The sequence below is a fragment of the Mustelus asterias genome, chromosome 23 (genome assembly GCF_964213995.1).
Source record: "Mustelus asterias chromosome 23, sMusAst1.hap1.1, whole genome shotgun sequence".
In the NCBI taxonomy this organism is placed as follows: domain Eukaryota; kingdom Metazoa; phylum Chordata; class Chondrichthyes; order Carcharhiniformes; family Triakidae; genus Mustelus; species Mustelus asterias.
In genome coordinates this window covers 19,984,203-20,000,934 of record NC_135823.1, presented here as the reverse complement: position 1 = coordinate 20,000,934, position 16,732 = coordinate 19,984,203, and the positions used below count along the sequence as shown (strand labels likewise).

General features: G+C 44.5%; 1 protein-coding gene across 3 annotated transcripts in view; it reads left to right on the top strand.

Annotated features, from left to right (window-relative positions):
* LOC144510550 (kinesin-like protein KIF19) overlaps positions 1–16,137 on the top strand; it is a 187,372-nt gene extending 171,235 nt beyond the window's left edge. For 2 of the 3 annotated variants that reach the window (XM_078240071.1, XM_078240073.1), the window contains 3 exons: positions 1,865–2,066; positions 4,507–4,614; positions 15,509–16,137. In XM_078240071.1, coding sequence (XP_078096197.1) covers positions 1,865–2,066; positions 4,507–4,614; positions 15,509–15,648 — 450 coding nt within the window. In that variant the 3' untranslated portion in view covers positions 15,649–16,137. The remainder of the gene's footprint in view (positions 1–1,864; positions 2,067–4,506; positions 4,615–15,508) is intronic. The other variant, XM_078240072.1, reaches the window with a different exon arrangement.
* Positions 16,138–16,732: the final 595 nt, after the last annotated feature.

The window sequence follows — 16,732 nt, the reverse complement described above, 5'->3', positions numbered from 1 at the left end:
ATTGCTGTGGCTCTGAAGTCACATGTAGGCCAGACCAGGTAAGGACGGCAGATTTCCTTCCCTAAAGGACATTAGTGAACCAGATGTGTTTTTACGATAATCAACACTGGTTTCATGTTCATCAGTAGATTTTTTATTCCAGATTTTTATTGAATTCAAATTTCACCACCTGCCGTGGCAGGATTTGACCCCAGAGTTTGCCCTGGGTCTCTGGATTACTAGTCCAGTGACAAAACACTGCGCCACTGCCTCCCCTTTTTTTTGAAGGATAACACACCACCATTCCTTTGGGTACTGTATCTATGGTTGAGACTTGAAACCGGTAATCTGTTGGTTACAAGGCAAGAGTGTAAGCAGTTGGTCCGAATTCAGGGCCAACTCTAATGATAATCGGTGTCAACTTGAGAAACCCTTTCCCTAAACCCAGTGAAATTCTGAATTCCCCTGCTTTCATTGGAATCTGCGGATCACAGACTGCAAGTACAGTGTGTCAAATCCGGAAACCTGCAGTGTTCGGAACCTGGATTCTTCTGTAAAGTGTGATACATTAATTTTTATTATAATTAGGGGAGTGAAATAACTTCCTGGCTTATTGGGCAAGGTTCATTGACGCGATGGCGTGTCGACTAGCTATCGGTTTTGCACACTTGTCTTTTCCCGCACCCCAAGTGGTCCGAGTGACCCTTGACCTGATCCCACCCGAATTGGTAGACCTGAACCACCTGACCCGAAAGCTGGCAAGATCCGAAGTCCAGCACTGACACCATTCTGATGTTGCCGGTTTTGAAACACTGTACCTATGTTGTATAGAAGCAAATGAATTATATGATTTAGAAGATCTACATGCCAACGTGTAATGGATAAGCTCTGGATGATCTTTACTGATGATTTAGTTTGCTGGCGGACTCAGGAGTGAAACAGGACAAGGGTGTGTGCTTTGCTGCCCCATTCTATGTTACATCCGGTTGTTAGGACCTAAGTGGGAGGGGAAGCCAAGACAGAGAGTTCTTCCTTATTGAGAGAGTTTATTGATCTGGCCAGTCTCACAGCTCTCCTCCCACACAACCCAGTGTCCCAGCTAGCCCCTATTTATATGTGCTAAAATACCATTCACCTGTTTCTCTTAACCTTAACAATGTAATTAACAAACCTCAACAATATAACTTGACAAGACATTAACAACACCTGGTATTTTGTCCCATTCAAGTCAGTGGAACTGAATACTTGGCGCAAGGCGTGTAATAGACTATCTCCTGTGATCATCAAATCCCTGCACTGCAGAAAGAGGCTATTTGGCTTATTGAGTCTGTGCCGACTCTCTGACAATGCTTCCTACCCAGGCTGCATCCCTGTAATTACCCTAACCAATACATCTGGGTACACCAAGGGACAATTTAGCATGGCCAATCAACCTAACCTGCACATCTTTCAGACTGTGGGAAGAAACCGGAGCACCCGGAGGAAACCGACGCAGACACAGGGAGAATGTGCAAACTCCACACAGACAGTGACCTGAGGACGGAATTGAACCTGGGTCCCTGGCGCTGTGAGGCAGCAGTGCTAACCACTGTGTACATTACGAGCAGTGTACATTACATTTCTGACCATGTCCAACTTCATCCCCATGATCCTCATTCTCATTGCTCTAGAGTTTTTCTTTAATTCAAGAGGTTTGAGAGACTAAGGAGTATGGCAGTACAGCAATGTGGGGAAATGCCACTGAAGTTGAAGATCAGCAATGATCTGGTTGAATGTCAAAGTAGACTTGAGGGGCCGAATGGCCTCCTCCTCCTCCTATGTTCCTAATTCATATCTTTCTGGTTGGTTTATCATTTGATTATAATCTGTCTCTTTTCTTCCACAGCTTCCTAAGCTCAGACCAAACCTCTCGCGGCCTCATAATCTCAAGAGTATTTCCGACCACAGGCTCTCCGTTGCTCCCCGCCTCTTCCAGAGTTCCAACCTCAATCTGCAGCCAAAGGTCATGCCGGCATCAATCGCCAATTTACCAAGTGCTAATGTGCCACCTGCGACCAAGATCAAATTCCCACTCAGCTATCATTCAGGTGATCATTAACCTCATTCATTCCACCTCCAGTTTCAGATGGACAGTACAGTTTGCCATTCCTTTATACAATTGCACTCAGTTTAACAGTTCAGGAAGCCAACAGACTTGCAATAAGATCTCACAATTATAAAACATGGAGTTGCAAAAAACCATACAGATTTTCTGACTATCATTCTAAATACTGCTTTAAAAATGCTTAAGTGTTAAAGTATGCTGACAAGTTAAAGACTTTGTGGAAATTAAGTTGTAATTCCAGCTATGGCCAAATATTTAATTCACTTTCTTCTGCAAGATTAAGGGTGTTCACTTCAAATAAAGCAATAAATATAGTGAAACTATAGTTAAAAGCAGTTTAAAACTGCAGATGCTGATATGGAAAAACTAAGTTACAACAATTACGGAAATTAAGTTCTGACAAACAATTCTGTTAAGTAATGGAAAATGATTATTAGCCGACAAGGTCTTCAGTGAGGCCGGCGCTTACATACTCAGGATAGGAGGAGGAGGAGGCCATTTGGCTCCTTGAGCATGCTCTGCCACTCAACCAGATCATTGCTGATCTTCAACTTCAGTGGCATTTCCCCACACTGTTGTGCTGCCACATCCATTGGTCTCTTGGAACATCTAGAATTAAAGAAAAACTCTAGAGCAATGAGAATGAGGACCATGGGAATTAAGCGACTAATCTAAACCTTGTGTTAATTCCATAAACACTGTTCCCAGCCTTGGCCACAGGATGAAAATAAAACCCTTTCAATAACAAAATTCCAAAGAGCAAGATATGGTGAACTACATTTGTTTCATTTTCTGTATGAATCAACAGAACACACTGCAATGCTTTGTGTTCTCACTCGTGCACAAGTAATTAAAACTTGGAAGTTTGAGTACTCATAGTGCCTAGTGTTGCATGTACCCAGGTATTCAACAGGTTCACAGAGAGATAACCAGTGAGTAGGCAACCCGGTCCCAGATTTTATCCCTAATATGGGCTAATTTAGCTAAACTCAAGCCTAGTATCCTTGGATTGAGGTGGTTAGAGTTGCTGCTCCTGATATCTCTCAGGACATTCCTGCCAGCAATGTGCGTGTGTTTATGTTCATTAAGGGCAGAATCTAGCTCAGCAGAGATCTGCTTTACAGGTGACCCATCTGGGGTGGCACGGTGACATAGTGGTTAGCACTGCTGCCTCACAGCGCCAGGGACCCGGGTTCAATTCCGGCCTCAGGTCACTGTCTGTGTGGAGTTTGCACTTCCTCCCCATGTCTGTGTGGATTTCCTCCGGGTGTTCCGGTTTCCTCCCACAGTCCAAAGATGTGCGGGTTAGATTGATTGGCCATGCTAAATTGCCCCTTAATGTCAGGGTAAATGTGTGGGGTTATGGGAATAGAGCTTGGTGGGATAGTGGTCGGTACAGACTCGGTGGGCCGAATTGCCTCCTTCTGTACTATAGGGATTCTATGATTCTATGATCTATCGATAGTCACTGCCTTGAACAAGGTGTTGGATGCTGCCTGTGGAACTGTACCACAACGAGTCAGGGAGAGAAATACTTCAAGTTAGTTGTGAATATTCTCCTACTGCTCTTCCCCCAGCCCCTACATTGTGATGAGGTAGTATAGTGGTTTTATCACTGGACTAATAATCCAGAGAGCCAGGGCAGTGCTCTGGGTATTTGGTTCGAATCCCACCACAACAGATAGTGAAATTTGAATTCAATCAAAAAACTCTGGAATTAAAAATCTTAATGATGATCATGTTTGCCATTAAAAAGCCAACTGAGAAGGAAATCTGCCATTCTTACCTGGTCTGACCTATATGTGACTCCTGACATCCACTACTTCAGTCACCACTTCACTGGGGAGGCAGTGGCGTAGTGGTATTGGCACTGGACTCATCATCTAGAGACCCAGGGTAATGTTCTAGGTTTGTATCCCACCACACAAGATGGTGAAATTTGAATTCAAGAAAGAAAATCTGGAATTAAAGGCCTAATGATGACCATGAAACCATGGTCAAAACCCATCTGGTTCACTAATGTCCTTTAGGGAAGGAAATCTGCCGTCCTTACCTGGTCTGGCCTACATGTGACCCCAGACCCACAGCAGCATGGTTGACTTTTAACTGCCCTTTGAAATAGCCGAGCAAGCCATTCAGCAGAAGGGCAATTAGGAATGGGCAATGAATGCATGCCTCATTCCTAACCATGACAGCAGAGCATTTTTGAAAATGAAAGGCATGTCCTATCAACCAAAGGTGAGAACCCGACTTTGCCACCCTCTGAGTTGCAGGCATACTCACTATAGGAAGCCTGAAGGAATCTAAAGCAGAGGGACTGACTCTCTCCACAATGGTTTAAATAAAGTACAAATGTTAATATGGATACATTTCTCATGTATAAGTTTGCAGTCAATCTACCAATGATTTTTGCTACTTCACAGGTGAGAGCCAGTTACAGAAGATAGAAGTGGGCAATACCACACCAAGTACCATTCACCAGAGAAACGCAATGGGGAACAAGGGGCTGATCTTGCACAAGCAAGTTAGAGGTCAGATATTAATGTTTTGACACACTGGCAGGAGTAGAATATGCAAAGCACAGAATAACTGTCTCTCATTGACTTGTGGTTTATGATCTGTTTTTAAGTACTCACTATCCATTAGATTCTAGTATGTAACAAGCCCAACAAGAGAAGAGGCAGTTCTGCATTTAATTTTAGGAGATGAAGCTAGGCAGGTGCAACCGTTATCGATGGGGGAACATTATGGTGGTAGCGATCCCATTTCAGTTTGATTTTAGCCTAGTTATGGAAAAGGACAGAAGTCGATCACTGGTAAATGTTTTAAATTGGGGAAACATAGGATTTAGGAGCAGAAGTCAGCAAAGTCAGCCCTTCAAGCCTGCTCCGCTATTCAATCAGATCATGGCTGATCTCTCCCTGGTCTCAAATCCACCTCCCCACCTGTTCCCCATATCCCCTTATCCTGTTTTAAAATTAGAAATATATCCATTTCCTTCTTGAAACCATTCAACAATTTAGGGACTCCACCGCGCGATGGGGCAGCGAATTCCACAAATTCTCTGTGAGAAGTAGTTCCTACTCATCTCAGTTTTAAATCTACTGCCTTTCAACCCATACCTGTGACCTCTTGTTCTAGATTGCCCCATAAGGGGAAACATTTGGTCTACATTTACTTTATCAATCCCTTTTATACACCTCGATCAGATCCCCTCTCATCCTTCTAAACTCCAGCGAGTACAAGCCCAAACTGTTTAATCTCTCCTCATGCATCAACCGTTTCATCCCCGGAATCAATCTGGTGAACCTCCTCTGAACTGCCTCCAATGCCACCACATCCTTCCTCAAATAAGGAGGCCAAAACTGGACACAATACTCCAGATGTGGTCTCGCCAACACCCTATGCAAGGGAAAGGGAAAAGTGGTTTGACGAAGGTAGGCTTGAAACAATGGCTGGAATTTTCTTCTGTCCTCCCAGTTCCGTCAGCGGCACCGCCCCTGCTGCGGGTTTCCCGGCGGCGTGGGGTGGATTCAATGGGAAATTCCATTGACAGCGGTGGGATCAGGAGATCCCATCGCTTGCAAACGGCGTGCCACCTCCCCGCCAAGAGTAAAACGGGGAGGCCAGAAATTCCCCCCCACTATGACTTGAAAGCTCATCAGCAACAGAGCAGAGGAGATAGATAGGGTTCAGAACCAAATTATTCTCAAACAATAAGTGTGGGACTCCTAAATCCAGACCACTTTAGTCGCTGAGGAATAAACAGACAAGGTTAAAAAAAGAGTTTATATCAGGTACAGAAAACTCAATACTGCAGAAAGCCTACAGTGCATAGAAAGTACAAAGAAAATTAAGAAATGCAATAGAATCTAGGAATAAATATTGGCAAGTAAAATTGAGGAGTATCCAAAAATCTGATATAAATACATAAAAGGCCAAAGGATAACGAAGGACAGAGAATGGTCGATTCAGGACCAATAGTAACTTGGGTGTGGAGATAGAAGAGGTGGGTATAGTTTTGAATGAATACTTTGCCCTGTCTTTACAAAAGAGGAGAATATAGACATTGAAGTGTGTACAGAACATGAGTAAAGTTTAAAGTTTATTTATTATTGTCACAAGTAGGCTTACATCAACACTGCAATGAAGTTACTATGAAAATCCCCTAATATTGCTGAAAAGAAGAGACATGCTATCGAAGCTTTGTATTTTGCACTCATCAGGATGGATTTGCAAGAATACCAAAGTGTAAAGGGAACAATAATTTATACTGCATGAGAAAAGAGTGCTGATTGGTTGGCAAGTGGAGTCTGATTGTCATGGAGAATGCACCAGGGAACAGTGAACTGCCAAGCTTTTGTTTAAATATAAACCAGGCAGGTTGATTCTGATTGGCATTACCGTGGGGAATGAACCAGGGAATGGCTATGCCCCATGCTTTTGTTTAGTTATAAAAGGTACAGTGCATGGACATATACCTTCTGTCTGCAAAGAACAGGGCCCTGTGTGTAAATATATGTGGCTTCTGGCATGCGTAAGTGAGCCACACCATGAGCATGTCTGATAATCTTAAATTCATTGTCAGTGTAATTTTTAGCCCAAACAGGAATGTTTTGCAAGTTCACTTGCCAACCAATCAACACCTCTTCTCATGTAATATAAATTGTTGTTCCTTTTCAATTAAAACAATTGTGTTTTTCCTGTTGAGTATAAGATGCAAAACTTTAACAGCATGTTTTAGGTGGCACGGTGGTTAGCACTGCTGCCTCACAGCATCAGGGACCCGGGTTGAATTCCGGCCTTGGGTGACTGCAGAGTCTGCATGTTCTTCCAGTGTCTTGGTGGGTTTCCTTTGGGTGCTCCAGCTCCTTCCCACACTCCAGAGATGTGCAGGTTAGGTGGATTGGCCGTGCTAAATTGCCCCTTAGTGGCTAAAGATGTTTAGGTTAGGGGGATTACCAGGGTAAATACGTGAGGTTATGGGATAGGGTCTGGGTAAGATGCTCTGTTGAAAAGTTGTTGCAAACATGATGGGCCAAATGACCTGTTTATTTATTTATTAATCACAAGTAGGCTTACATTAACACTGCAATGAAGTTATTGTGAAAATCCCCTAGTCGCCGCACTCTGACGCCTGTTCGGGTACACTGAGGGAGAATTTAGCATGGCCAGTGCACCTAACCAGCACATCTTTTGGACTGTGGGAGGAAACCGGAGCATCCGGAGGAAACCCTCGCAGACACGGGGAGAACATGCAGACTCCGCAGAGACAGTGACCCAAGCCGGGAATCGAACCCGGGTCTCTGGCGCTGTGACATAGCAGTGCTAACCACTGTGCTACCGTGCCGCCCCTGCTTCTGTACTGTGGGGATTCAAATGTCTCTTTTTTCAGCAATACTCAGGTTCTGCACTATTCAAATATTAATGTGTTTAGCATCCTTGAAAGTCGACAAATCAGCTAAAAGAAGCAAGGGAGGAAATAGAAGCTCTGACCATCAGTTTCTAACCCTCTCAGGCTACAGGTGAGGTGTAGGAGAACATTGGGACTCCCAAGGTTGCCGTAGTATTGAAAAGGGAAGGAAGGGACAGACTGAATAATTACATGCCAATCAACCTAACCTCTGTGGTGGGCAAATTTGAAAGAGTTCTGAGGAATAGTAGAAATTGTCATTTAGAAAGTTACAGATTAATCCAGGATAGTTAACATGGACTCGTTAAGGAAAAGCTGTGCCTGACTAATTTGATTGAATTTTTTGAAGATGCAACAAGGAGAGTTGATTAATGGTTGATTAAACTATATGGTGAAGAAGGCATTCAGCATGCTTACTTTCAATGGAGAGAACATTGAATACAGGACTTGGGACGTCTTGTTGAAGTTGTACAAGACATTGGTAAGGCCACACTTGGAATACTGTGTACAGTTCTGGTCACCCTATTATAGAAATGATATTATTAAACTAGAAAGTGTGCAGAAAAGACTTATTAGGATGCTACTGGAACTTGATAGTTTGAGTTATAAGGAGAGGCTGGATAGACTGGGACTCTTTTCGCTAGAGTGTAGAAGGCTGAGGGGTGATTTTATCGAGGTCTATAAAATAACGAGGGGCATAGATAAGATAGATTGTCAATATCTTTTTCCAAAGGAGTCTAAAACTAGAGGGTATAGGTTTAAGGTGAGAGGGGAGAGATACAAAAGGACCCAGGGGGGCAATTTTTTCACACAGAGGGTGGTGTCTGGAACGAGCTGCCAGAGGTAGTAGTAGAGGCAGGTACAATTTTGTCTTTTAAAAAGCATTTAGACAGTTACATGGGTAAGATGGATAGAGAGGGATATAGAGGCATATATGGACCAAATGTGGGCAACTGGGACTAGCTTAGTGGTAAAAAACTGGGCAGCATGGACAAGTTGGGCCGAGGAGCCTGTTTCCGTGTTGTAAACCTCTATGACTCTATGTTTTCCGCATGGATTTTTACAAGGTCTGATATAGTAGACTGGTTAGAAAGGTAAGGTGCCATGGGATCCAAGGAGATGTGACAAGTTGGATACAAAAATGGCTCTGAGGCAGGTAGAGTAATGGTCAATGGATGTTTTTATGACTGGAAGGCTGTTTCCACCGTTGGTCTGAAGAGACCATTACTAGTTCCCTTGCTTGTCATGGTGTATATATCAACAATTTAAACTTTGTAACATCGTGATTAAGAAATTGCAGATAATACAAGAGTTGATTGTGTGTTTGGCAGTGAAAAGGAAAGCTGTAGAATGCGGGAAGATATCCATGGCCTGGTTAGGTGGGGAGAAAGATGGCAAACAGAGTTCAGTCTGAAGAAGCGTGAGTTAATTTGAGATGCAAAGGAATACAAAATAAATAGATACTGGGAAGTGTAGAGGAACAGAGGAACCCGGTGTGCATGTCCATAGATCCCTGAGGCGAACACAACAGGTAGAAAAGGTGAGCAAGAAAGCATGTGGAATATGTTGCTTTGTTAGCCAAGGTTTAGAATATAAGAGCAATGGGGTTCTGTGTAAAGCTGGAGTACGACATCTCGTGAGGGCACAGAGGAGGTTTACTTGGATGTTGTCAGTATGGAGAATTTCAACTATTAGGAAAGTCTATTTAGGCTTAGGTTGTTTTCTGGAACAGAAGAGGCTGAGGGAAGATTTAACTGAGGTATATAAAATCATGAGGGATTGGATAGGGCGGGTAGGATGAACCGATTTCTCTTTAGCACAGAGGTCAATAGTCTGGGGACATAGGTTTGAAGTTAGAACATGAGAAATAGGAGCAGGGAGGAGGCCATTCAGTCCATCGGGCCTTCTCCACCATTCAATACGATCATGGCTAATCTTGGACTTCAACTCCATCTTCCCACCCATTCCTCACATCCCTTAATTCCCTGAGAGACCAAACACTGAGGGAAATGGAGAGCGGGCAGGAAAGGGGTTGAAGCTGCAGTCATTGGAAGGGGAGGGGTAAGGTGAGGAGAAATGATTTGGCCCAGACGCTAGTGGGAGTCTGGAACTCAGGAAAGGCCATAAAGGTAGAAACCTTCACTGCATTTAAAACCCACTTATATTTGCAGTTGAAACTCTATAACCTACAAAGCTATGGTCCGAGAGCAGGGAAGGGGGATTTAGTGCAATCATTCCTTTCATTCCCATTTCGACTCCATTTGGAAGGGTCCACCGGACTCTAGTGACAAACAGACACTTAACAGGCCTTCCCCGGGAGGTGGGAATCGTGCCCCCCCCACCCCCCACCCCCCACCCTCCCACACCCCCAAGAGCTGCCATCAGTCAGAGGCCAGCAGCTCTCCATTGCCCATCAGCAGCAGCACAGGGAGTGGTGGCTGCTGCAGGTGGATGCATCCATCAGATTGAAAAGAGATCCAGGCCACAGGCGAGCAGGGGACAGGAAGGGGGTCATGGGGTGGGGATCACTGGCTGGAGGGATGGAGGGGGTGAGAAGAAAGGACAAGGGGGAAGGTTTCGCAGCCAATCTGATGTACCGAATCTAAGCAAACTTGGCAGCTAAAGGGAGGTGAGGGCTGTTGGGATGAGGAGGTGAGTGTCTTTCCAGCAAGGCTTGTGGACCAGGAGCAGCAGGCGGGCTTCTTGGAGTGCAGTCCAAGCTAACCCGGCTCTTCCTCAGGATTGGAATTACCCACCCTTTCAAAGTTTATTCATTAGTGTCACAAGTAGGCTTACACTAACACTGCAATGAAGTTACTGTGAAAATCCCCATGTCACCACACCCCAGTGCCTGTTCGGGTACACTGAGGGAGAATTTAGCACGGCCAATGCACCTAACCAGCATGTCTTTCAGAATGTGGGATGAAACTGGAGCACCCGGAGGAAACCCACGCAGACACGGGGAGAATGTGCAGACTCCACACAGACAGTGACCCAAGCCGGGAATCGAACCCGGGTCCCTGGCGCTGTGAGGCAGCAGTGCTAACCACTGTGTCACAGTATAACCCTCTCAGCTCCCCTCTCCACCCCACCCCCGAGTTGTCGGTACATTCTGCACAGCCTCCTTCAGACTCCCTCTTTTTATACTCCTGACTTGTATATTTTGTCTTCCCTGGATGCCCCAATGCCTTGTTGAAGTCCTAGTCCAGTGAAGACAGGATTTCAATGTTATGATCATAACTTTAATCGTCTAGGTAATTGAAATAATAGCGTGTTTGAGATAAGATGACCTTCAGCAGAACCAACTTGTGGAATTACATTAAGTGTGCAGCACAGAAACTGGTCAAGTCGCCGAATGGGTCAATGCCGCTGTCTGTACTTCTCACCAACCTCCTCCTACCGTGCTTCATCTCACCCTGGGCGGCACGGTGGCACAGTGGTTAATACTGCCGCCTCACAGCGCCAGAGACCCGGGTTCGATTCCCAGCTTGGGTCACTGTCTGTGAGGGGTTTGCATGTTCTCCCCATGTCTGGGTGGGTTTCCTCCAGGTGCTCCGGTCCATGATGGTTCCCCCCCTTTCCCACCCCGCACTAGATTTAGACCCAATACCCTTCCAGACTATCACTCCTACAGTAGCAGTCTCCCCATCTGCTGCTGAGCTGCGGCTCCTGCCAGATGGATCCAAGCCTGTTAATCAGGCTGGGCAATGGGCTTGAAAAGAGGGTCTCAGCGCTTGGTCAAAATCCAGGGACTGTGAGCCCTGAGGGGAAAGGGTCTTTGCTGAAAGATGGTTTCAAATGGTAACTCAGCGAGGGGGTGATCTTCCTCTTTTCAACTCCCGTTCCAGAAGGCAGATGGGAATAAATGAATCCTTTGATGCTGTGTTGGAATTGTTTTGATTGATGTCAGTTACTCTGCCAAAGGACACAAGCACACAATGTAAAATTGGCCACAATTTGGTCCAAACTGTACAGTTACGCTGGAGAGAAATAGAAAAGCTGATAATGTGGGAAATGAATGTGCAGTTGGGTATTGCTCTGAAATCCATGGAGTCGCCTCAAGCCAGCAAATAGCAGTGATATATTGTCAGGGTGGCAGTCTGAACTTCCCTGTAAAATTCAAATACCCCCCTGAGTTGTAGGTACACTCTGCACAGCCTCCTTCAGACTCCCTCTTTTTATATCTCCTGACTTGTATATTTTGTCTTCCCTGGATGCCCCAATGCCTTGTTGAAGTCCTAGTCCAGTGAAGACACGATTTCAATGTTATGATCATAACTTTAATTGTCTAGGTAACTGAAATAATCCAGTGTGTTTGAGATAAGATGACCTTCGGCAGAACCAACTTGTGGAATTACATTAAGTGTGCAGCACAGAAACTGGTCAAGTCGCCGAATGGGTCAATGCCGCTGTCAATCTCCTCCTACCGTGCTTCATCTCACCCTGGGCGGCACGGCGGCACAGTGGTTAATACTGCCGCCTCACAGCGCCAGGGACCCGGGTTCGATTCCCAGCTTGGGTCACTGTCTGTGAGGGGTTTGCACGTTCTCCCCGTGTCTGCGTGGGTTTCCTCCAGGTGCCCCGGTTTCCTGCAACAGTCAAGAGATGTGCAGGTTAGCTGGATTGGCTATGCTAAATTGCCCCTTAGTGTCAGGGAAATTAGCTTGGATAAATGCATGGGGTTATGGGGATAGGGCCTAGGTGGGAGTGTGGTGGGTGCAGACTTGATGGGCTGAATGGCCTCCTTCTGCACTGTGTAGGATTCTATGATTTCCTCGATTCTATCAACCTATCCTCCAGTTCCTTTCTCCTATGTACTTACCATACTTAGCATCCATGCTGTTTTCCTCACTTTATACTCTGTGGTAGCAAGTTCCACATTCTAACCATTCTCCTGAATTCCTGTTCGGGTACACTGAGGGAGAATTTAGCATGGCCACTGCACCTCCCAGACTGTGGGAGGAAACCGGAACACCCGGATGAAACCCACACAGACACGGGGTGAATGTGCAGACTCTGCACAGACAGTCCAGGAATCGAACCCGGGTCCCTGGCCCTGTGAGGCAGCAGTGCTAACCACTGTGCCACCCATGTGTATATGTGAAGTAAGCATCAGATTTATTAGATATTTAGCTGGCATACCAAGGAAAATACATTGCATTCCCCATTTTAAGACAGTTCTGGTTATTACTCATTAATTAACCTGAATTGAGTTTCAGTTTAGCCTTCTTTATGTGCCACATCTATAGGGGTTTGTCAGGATTTGCTCAGAAAGATTCTGCTAACCTATATGCATTCAAACTACTTCCTTTAAAAAAAAGAGTATTGCCGTTTCCTTCCTATAGTTAATGAGATTTTCAGGGAATGCGGACACAGAATAACCTATGTAGCAGCTAAATGGCAACTGACATCCATGAATCTTTTCTGACTTCAAAAAGTTAGATTAATGTTTAGGTTACAACAGATTTAAAGCTGAAATATTGGTCAGATTAAATATAAAGCAAAGGAACTGGAGCAGAAAATGAAAGACCGCAAAATGGCTGGAGTGTTATTGATGAGTCTCGGTTACTGTACTCATTTTTATTACCTGACTTGCAGTCGGCTTTGGATCAATGTAGCAGAGGTTAACTGGAGGTTAAATGGAAATAAATTATTCAGCCTCGGTGACTGCTAAGTGCCACAACTTCCGAAATAAAAGCAAAATTCATGACTTGATTGTTTTGGCTCTGCACGTTCTGATCCGATTTGTTTGTTTTAATCGTGGCTTGCCTGCTCTGAAAACCCGTCACGTGAGCGCTTGGAACAGTTTTGTTTTGCCATTGCTGAGCCGAGGTGACACAGCAGCCGCTGTGATGGAACACCGGCTTTCCAGGCGGAATACAAAGCCTGCCACAAGTGAGTGTGCTTCTGCTGCGCTCAGATAGGGTTGGGAGCAGGGTCCTTTGTAACGGCGCACTGCTTTGTGTGTGTGGGTGAGCAAAAAACAATGATCAGACTCAGCCCTTGGAACTGCACCTCAGGCTGTCAGTTCAATAGAACCAGCATCACTGTGAGAATGAGAACTGCACAGCTCATATCCACATTCCACTAATAATAGCTTAGTTTAAAGTTTATGTATTAGTGTCACAGGTAGGTTTACACTAACACTGCAATGAAGTTACTGTGAAAATCCCCTAGCCGCCACACTCTGGCGCCTGTTCGGGTACACTGAGGGAGAATTTAGCATGGCCGATGCACCTAACCAGCACGTCTTTCAGACTGGGAGGATACTGGAGGAAACCCACGCAGACACGGGGAGAACGTGCAGACCTCGCACAGACAGGTGGGAATCGAAACCGGGTCCCTGGCACTGTGAGGCGGCAGTGCTAACCTGGAGGGGGGGAGGGGGTGTGTTGAGGCATGTGCAACATAGAGGGATTAATAATCTCATGAGCTCTTTCAGGTTTATTCCCTTAAGTACACCTATTGGTATCTCCTGAAAGTATTATGTTGTGTTTTGTTTTTATTAGATTTTCATTCATAAAAATATTTATTTAATGGTTGCTTAATGCCATTGATGAGGTCAGATAAATTACTATTGTAAAAAGCTTTATATTATTTATTAAAAGCTGCTATGGGTGGTGCGGTGGCAAGTGGTTAGCATTGCTGCCTCAAAGTGCCAGGGACCCAGGTTCAACTTCGACCTTGTGGAATACATGTGTGGAGTTTATACGTTCTCCCCGTTCTGCATGGGTTTCCTCCGAGTGCCCTGGTTTCCTCCCACACTCCAAAGATGTGTAGGTTAGGTGGATTGGCCATGATAAATTGCCCCTTAGTATCACAAGATGTAGATTAGGTGAATTAGCGATGGGAAATGCGCAAGGTGATGGGGATAGGGCGGAGGGAGGACTTGGGTGGAAACCTCTTTTGGAGTGTTGGTGCATACTTGATGGGCTGAATGGCCTTTTTCTGCACTGTAGCGATTCTATGGTTCTGTAAGTTGCCTATCTGCCCTCTTTCTTGGGGCTTAATGTATTACTTGATGAATAACTTCTGAAATGGAAGATGGCAAGAAGTGTAGATATGCAGAAGATTTCTCAGCCTTCTACCATCGGAGGAAACGAGAAAATATGCTATTTTTAAAGCGTGGTGAATAAGTGCTATTGGCAAAGGGCAACACAGAATTAATAAAAAATACAACAGTTACTTCCCTCCTTGTGTTCAATGCATGTTCACCATTTGAAAGGTTTTTAAAAAAGTATTGAAGGGAGATTCCACAAATTTGGCCTGTTGAATGTTTGATAAATCATTGAATGTTAAATTTTAAGAATATAAAAAGGTTGAAATTCATCTTGAAGAGTAATGCAGATGATGTAGCATCATATTCAGTTCCACTGAATTTAATAGAAACATAGAAGATAGGAGCAGGAGGAGGCCATTCGGCCCTTCAAGCCTGCTCCGCCATTCATCACGATCATGGCTGATCGTCCAACTCAATAGCCTAATCCTGCTTTCTCCCCATAACCTTTGATCCCATTTGCCCAAGTGCAATATCCAGCTGCCTCTTAAATACATTCAATGTTTTGGCATCAACTACTTCCTGTGGCTCACCACTCTTTGGGTGAAGAAATGTTTCCTCATCTGCGTCCTAAATGCCCCTCAGTTCAAGGGCAATTAGGGATGGGCAATAAATGCTGGCCCAGCCAGCAACACCCACATACCAACACTTTTAATTGAACCAATTAAACTAAATTAAATGAACTAAGGGACAAAGCAAGAAGGGCAACCCCTTGAAGGGGAAGACATCCACATCCCATGAATGAATAAAAAAAACCTGATTAGTTGGCCATCAAAGGCCAGTTTACAAAATCCTATGTGTGGTATTTTCTTTAAAAATAGCCCCATGTTTCGCACACTCAAAAACAAACACATTTTTAAGGGCTGTCTCTGAGGTATTCCAGATTTTCCAAGTGGGTTCAGTGGATTAAAGCATGCATATGAATGAGTTCCTTCTTCCCTTGTCACTGACACAGGTCCAGGCGACGCTGCCAACACGCAGCAGCTCCGAGCACATGTTGGCAACTTCAAAAAGGGAAATAATATGGCTTTCAGGACCCAGAGAATGACTGGCACCAACCCACACATCCGAGCAGATGGCAAATACAAGAAATGACCACAAGACGGAAGCATTTGGACAGATTAATTGGCTGATCTGTGCGATAAGACAAAAGGTTTGTGAATAACCTGAGAAGAACATTACTTTGTTCAAAAGGACATTACCTTCTCAAATTGTTGCCACTAAGCTGCAAAGGAATGAATATTTGATACAATTTTCCTTTCTCTTGGAAAAGAAGGCAGAGGTATGTGAGTAAAATAGTTATTGTACTATACAATGCATAGTGCAAATGAAGTCAGGTCGTATTACCGCTGCCAAGTAGCTGGCCAGGTTAAAAGAAAGCAGCTTCTGCACATGTGTGGATTGTATGAGGAGCGAATGTAGCCTCTAAACCTAATAAAGGTGCAATTCCTTTGGGAATTGTGGAACTTGGATATAAGAACTGAATTAAATTTATAACCCATTGAGTAAGGAAGGCCCCCGGCAGCTTTCAGACTGCATTGTTGTATCATATGACTACCTACAAAATATTTGTAAATTTCTTTATCACAGATGTAATAATTAAATATAGTAATTAAAAATCTGTATAAAACAATCATCAGCATTTTTATTATACCTTCCAGGTTTTGGCATTTCTTATCTGCATTGTTCCAGATGATAATGGAGAGGGATTAATGTATATTTCACCATAATTACTGGATATACTCCATCGATTCTGTGAGCTGTATCCTCTTATATGTGACTGCAAAATCAACATGTGACTAACACCACAGTGTCAGTTTCACGACCTGATAGGCACACATTGATAACTGACAATTGTATACACATTTGCGGGTTGGTACCATGCCCAGTCCATCACGCAAACCAGCCTCCCAGCCATTGACTCCGTCTACACTTCCCGCTGCCTCGGAAAAGCAGCCAGCATAATCAAGGACGCCACGCACCCTGGACACTCTCTCTTCCACCTTCCTCCATCAGGAAAAAGATACAAAAGTCTGAGGTCACGTACCAACTGACTCAAAAACAGCTTCTTCCCTGCTGCCATCAGATTTTTGAATGGACCTACCTCGCATTAAGTTGATCTTTCTCTACACCCTAGCTATGACTGTAACACTACATTCTGCACTCTGTCCTTTCCTTC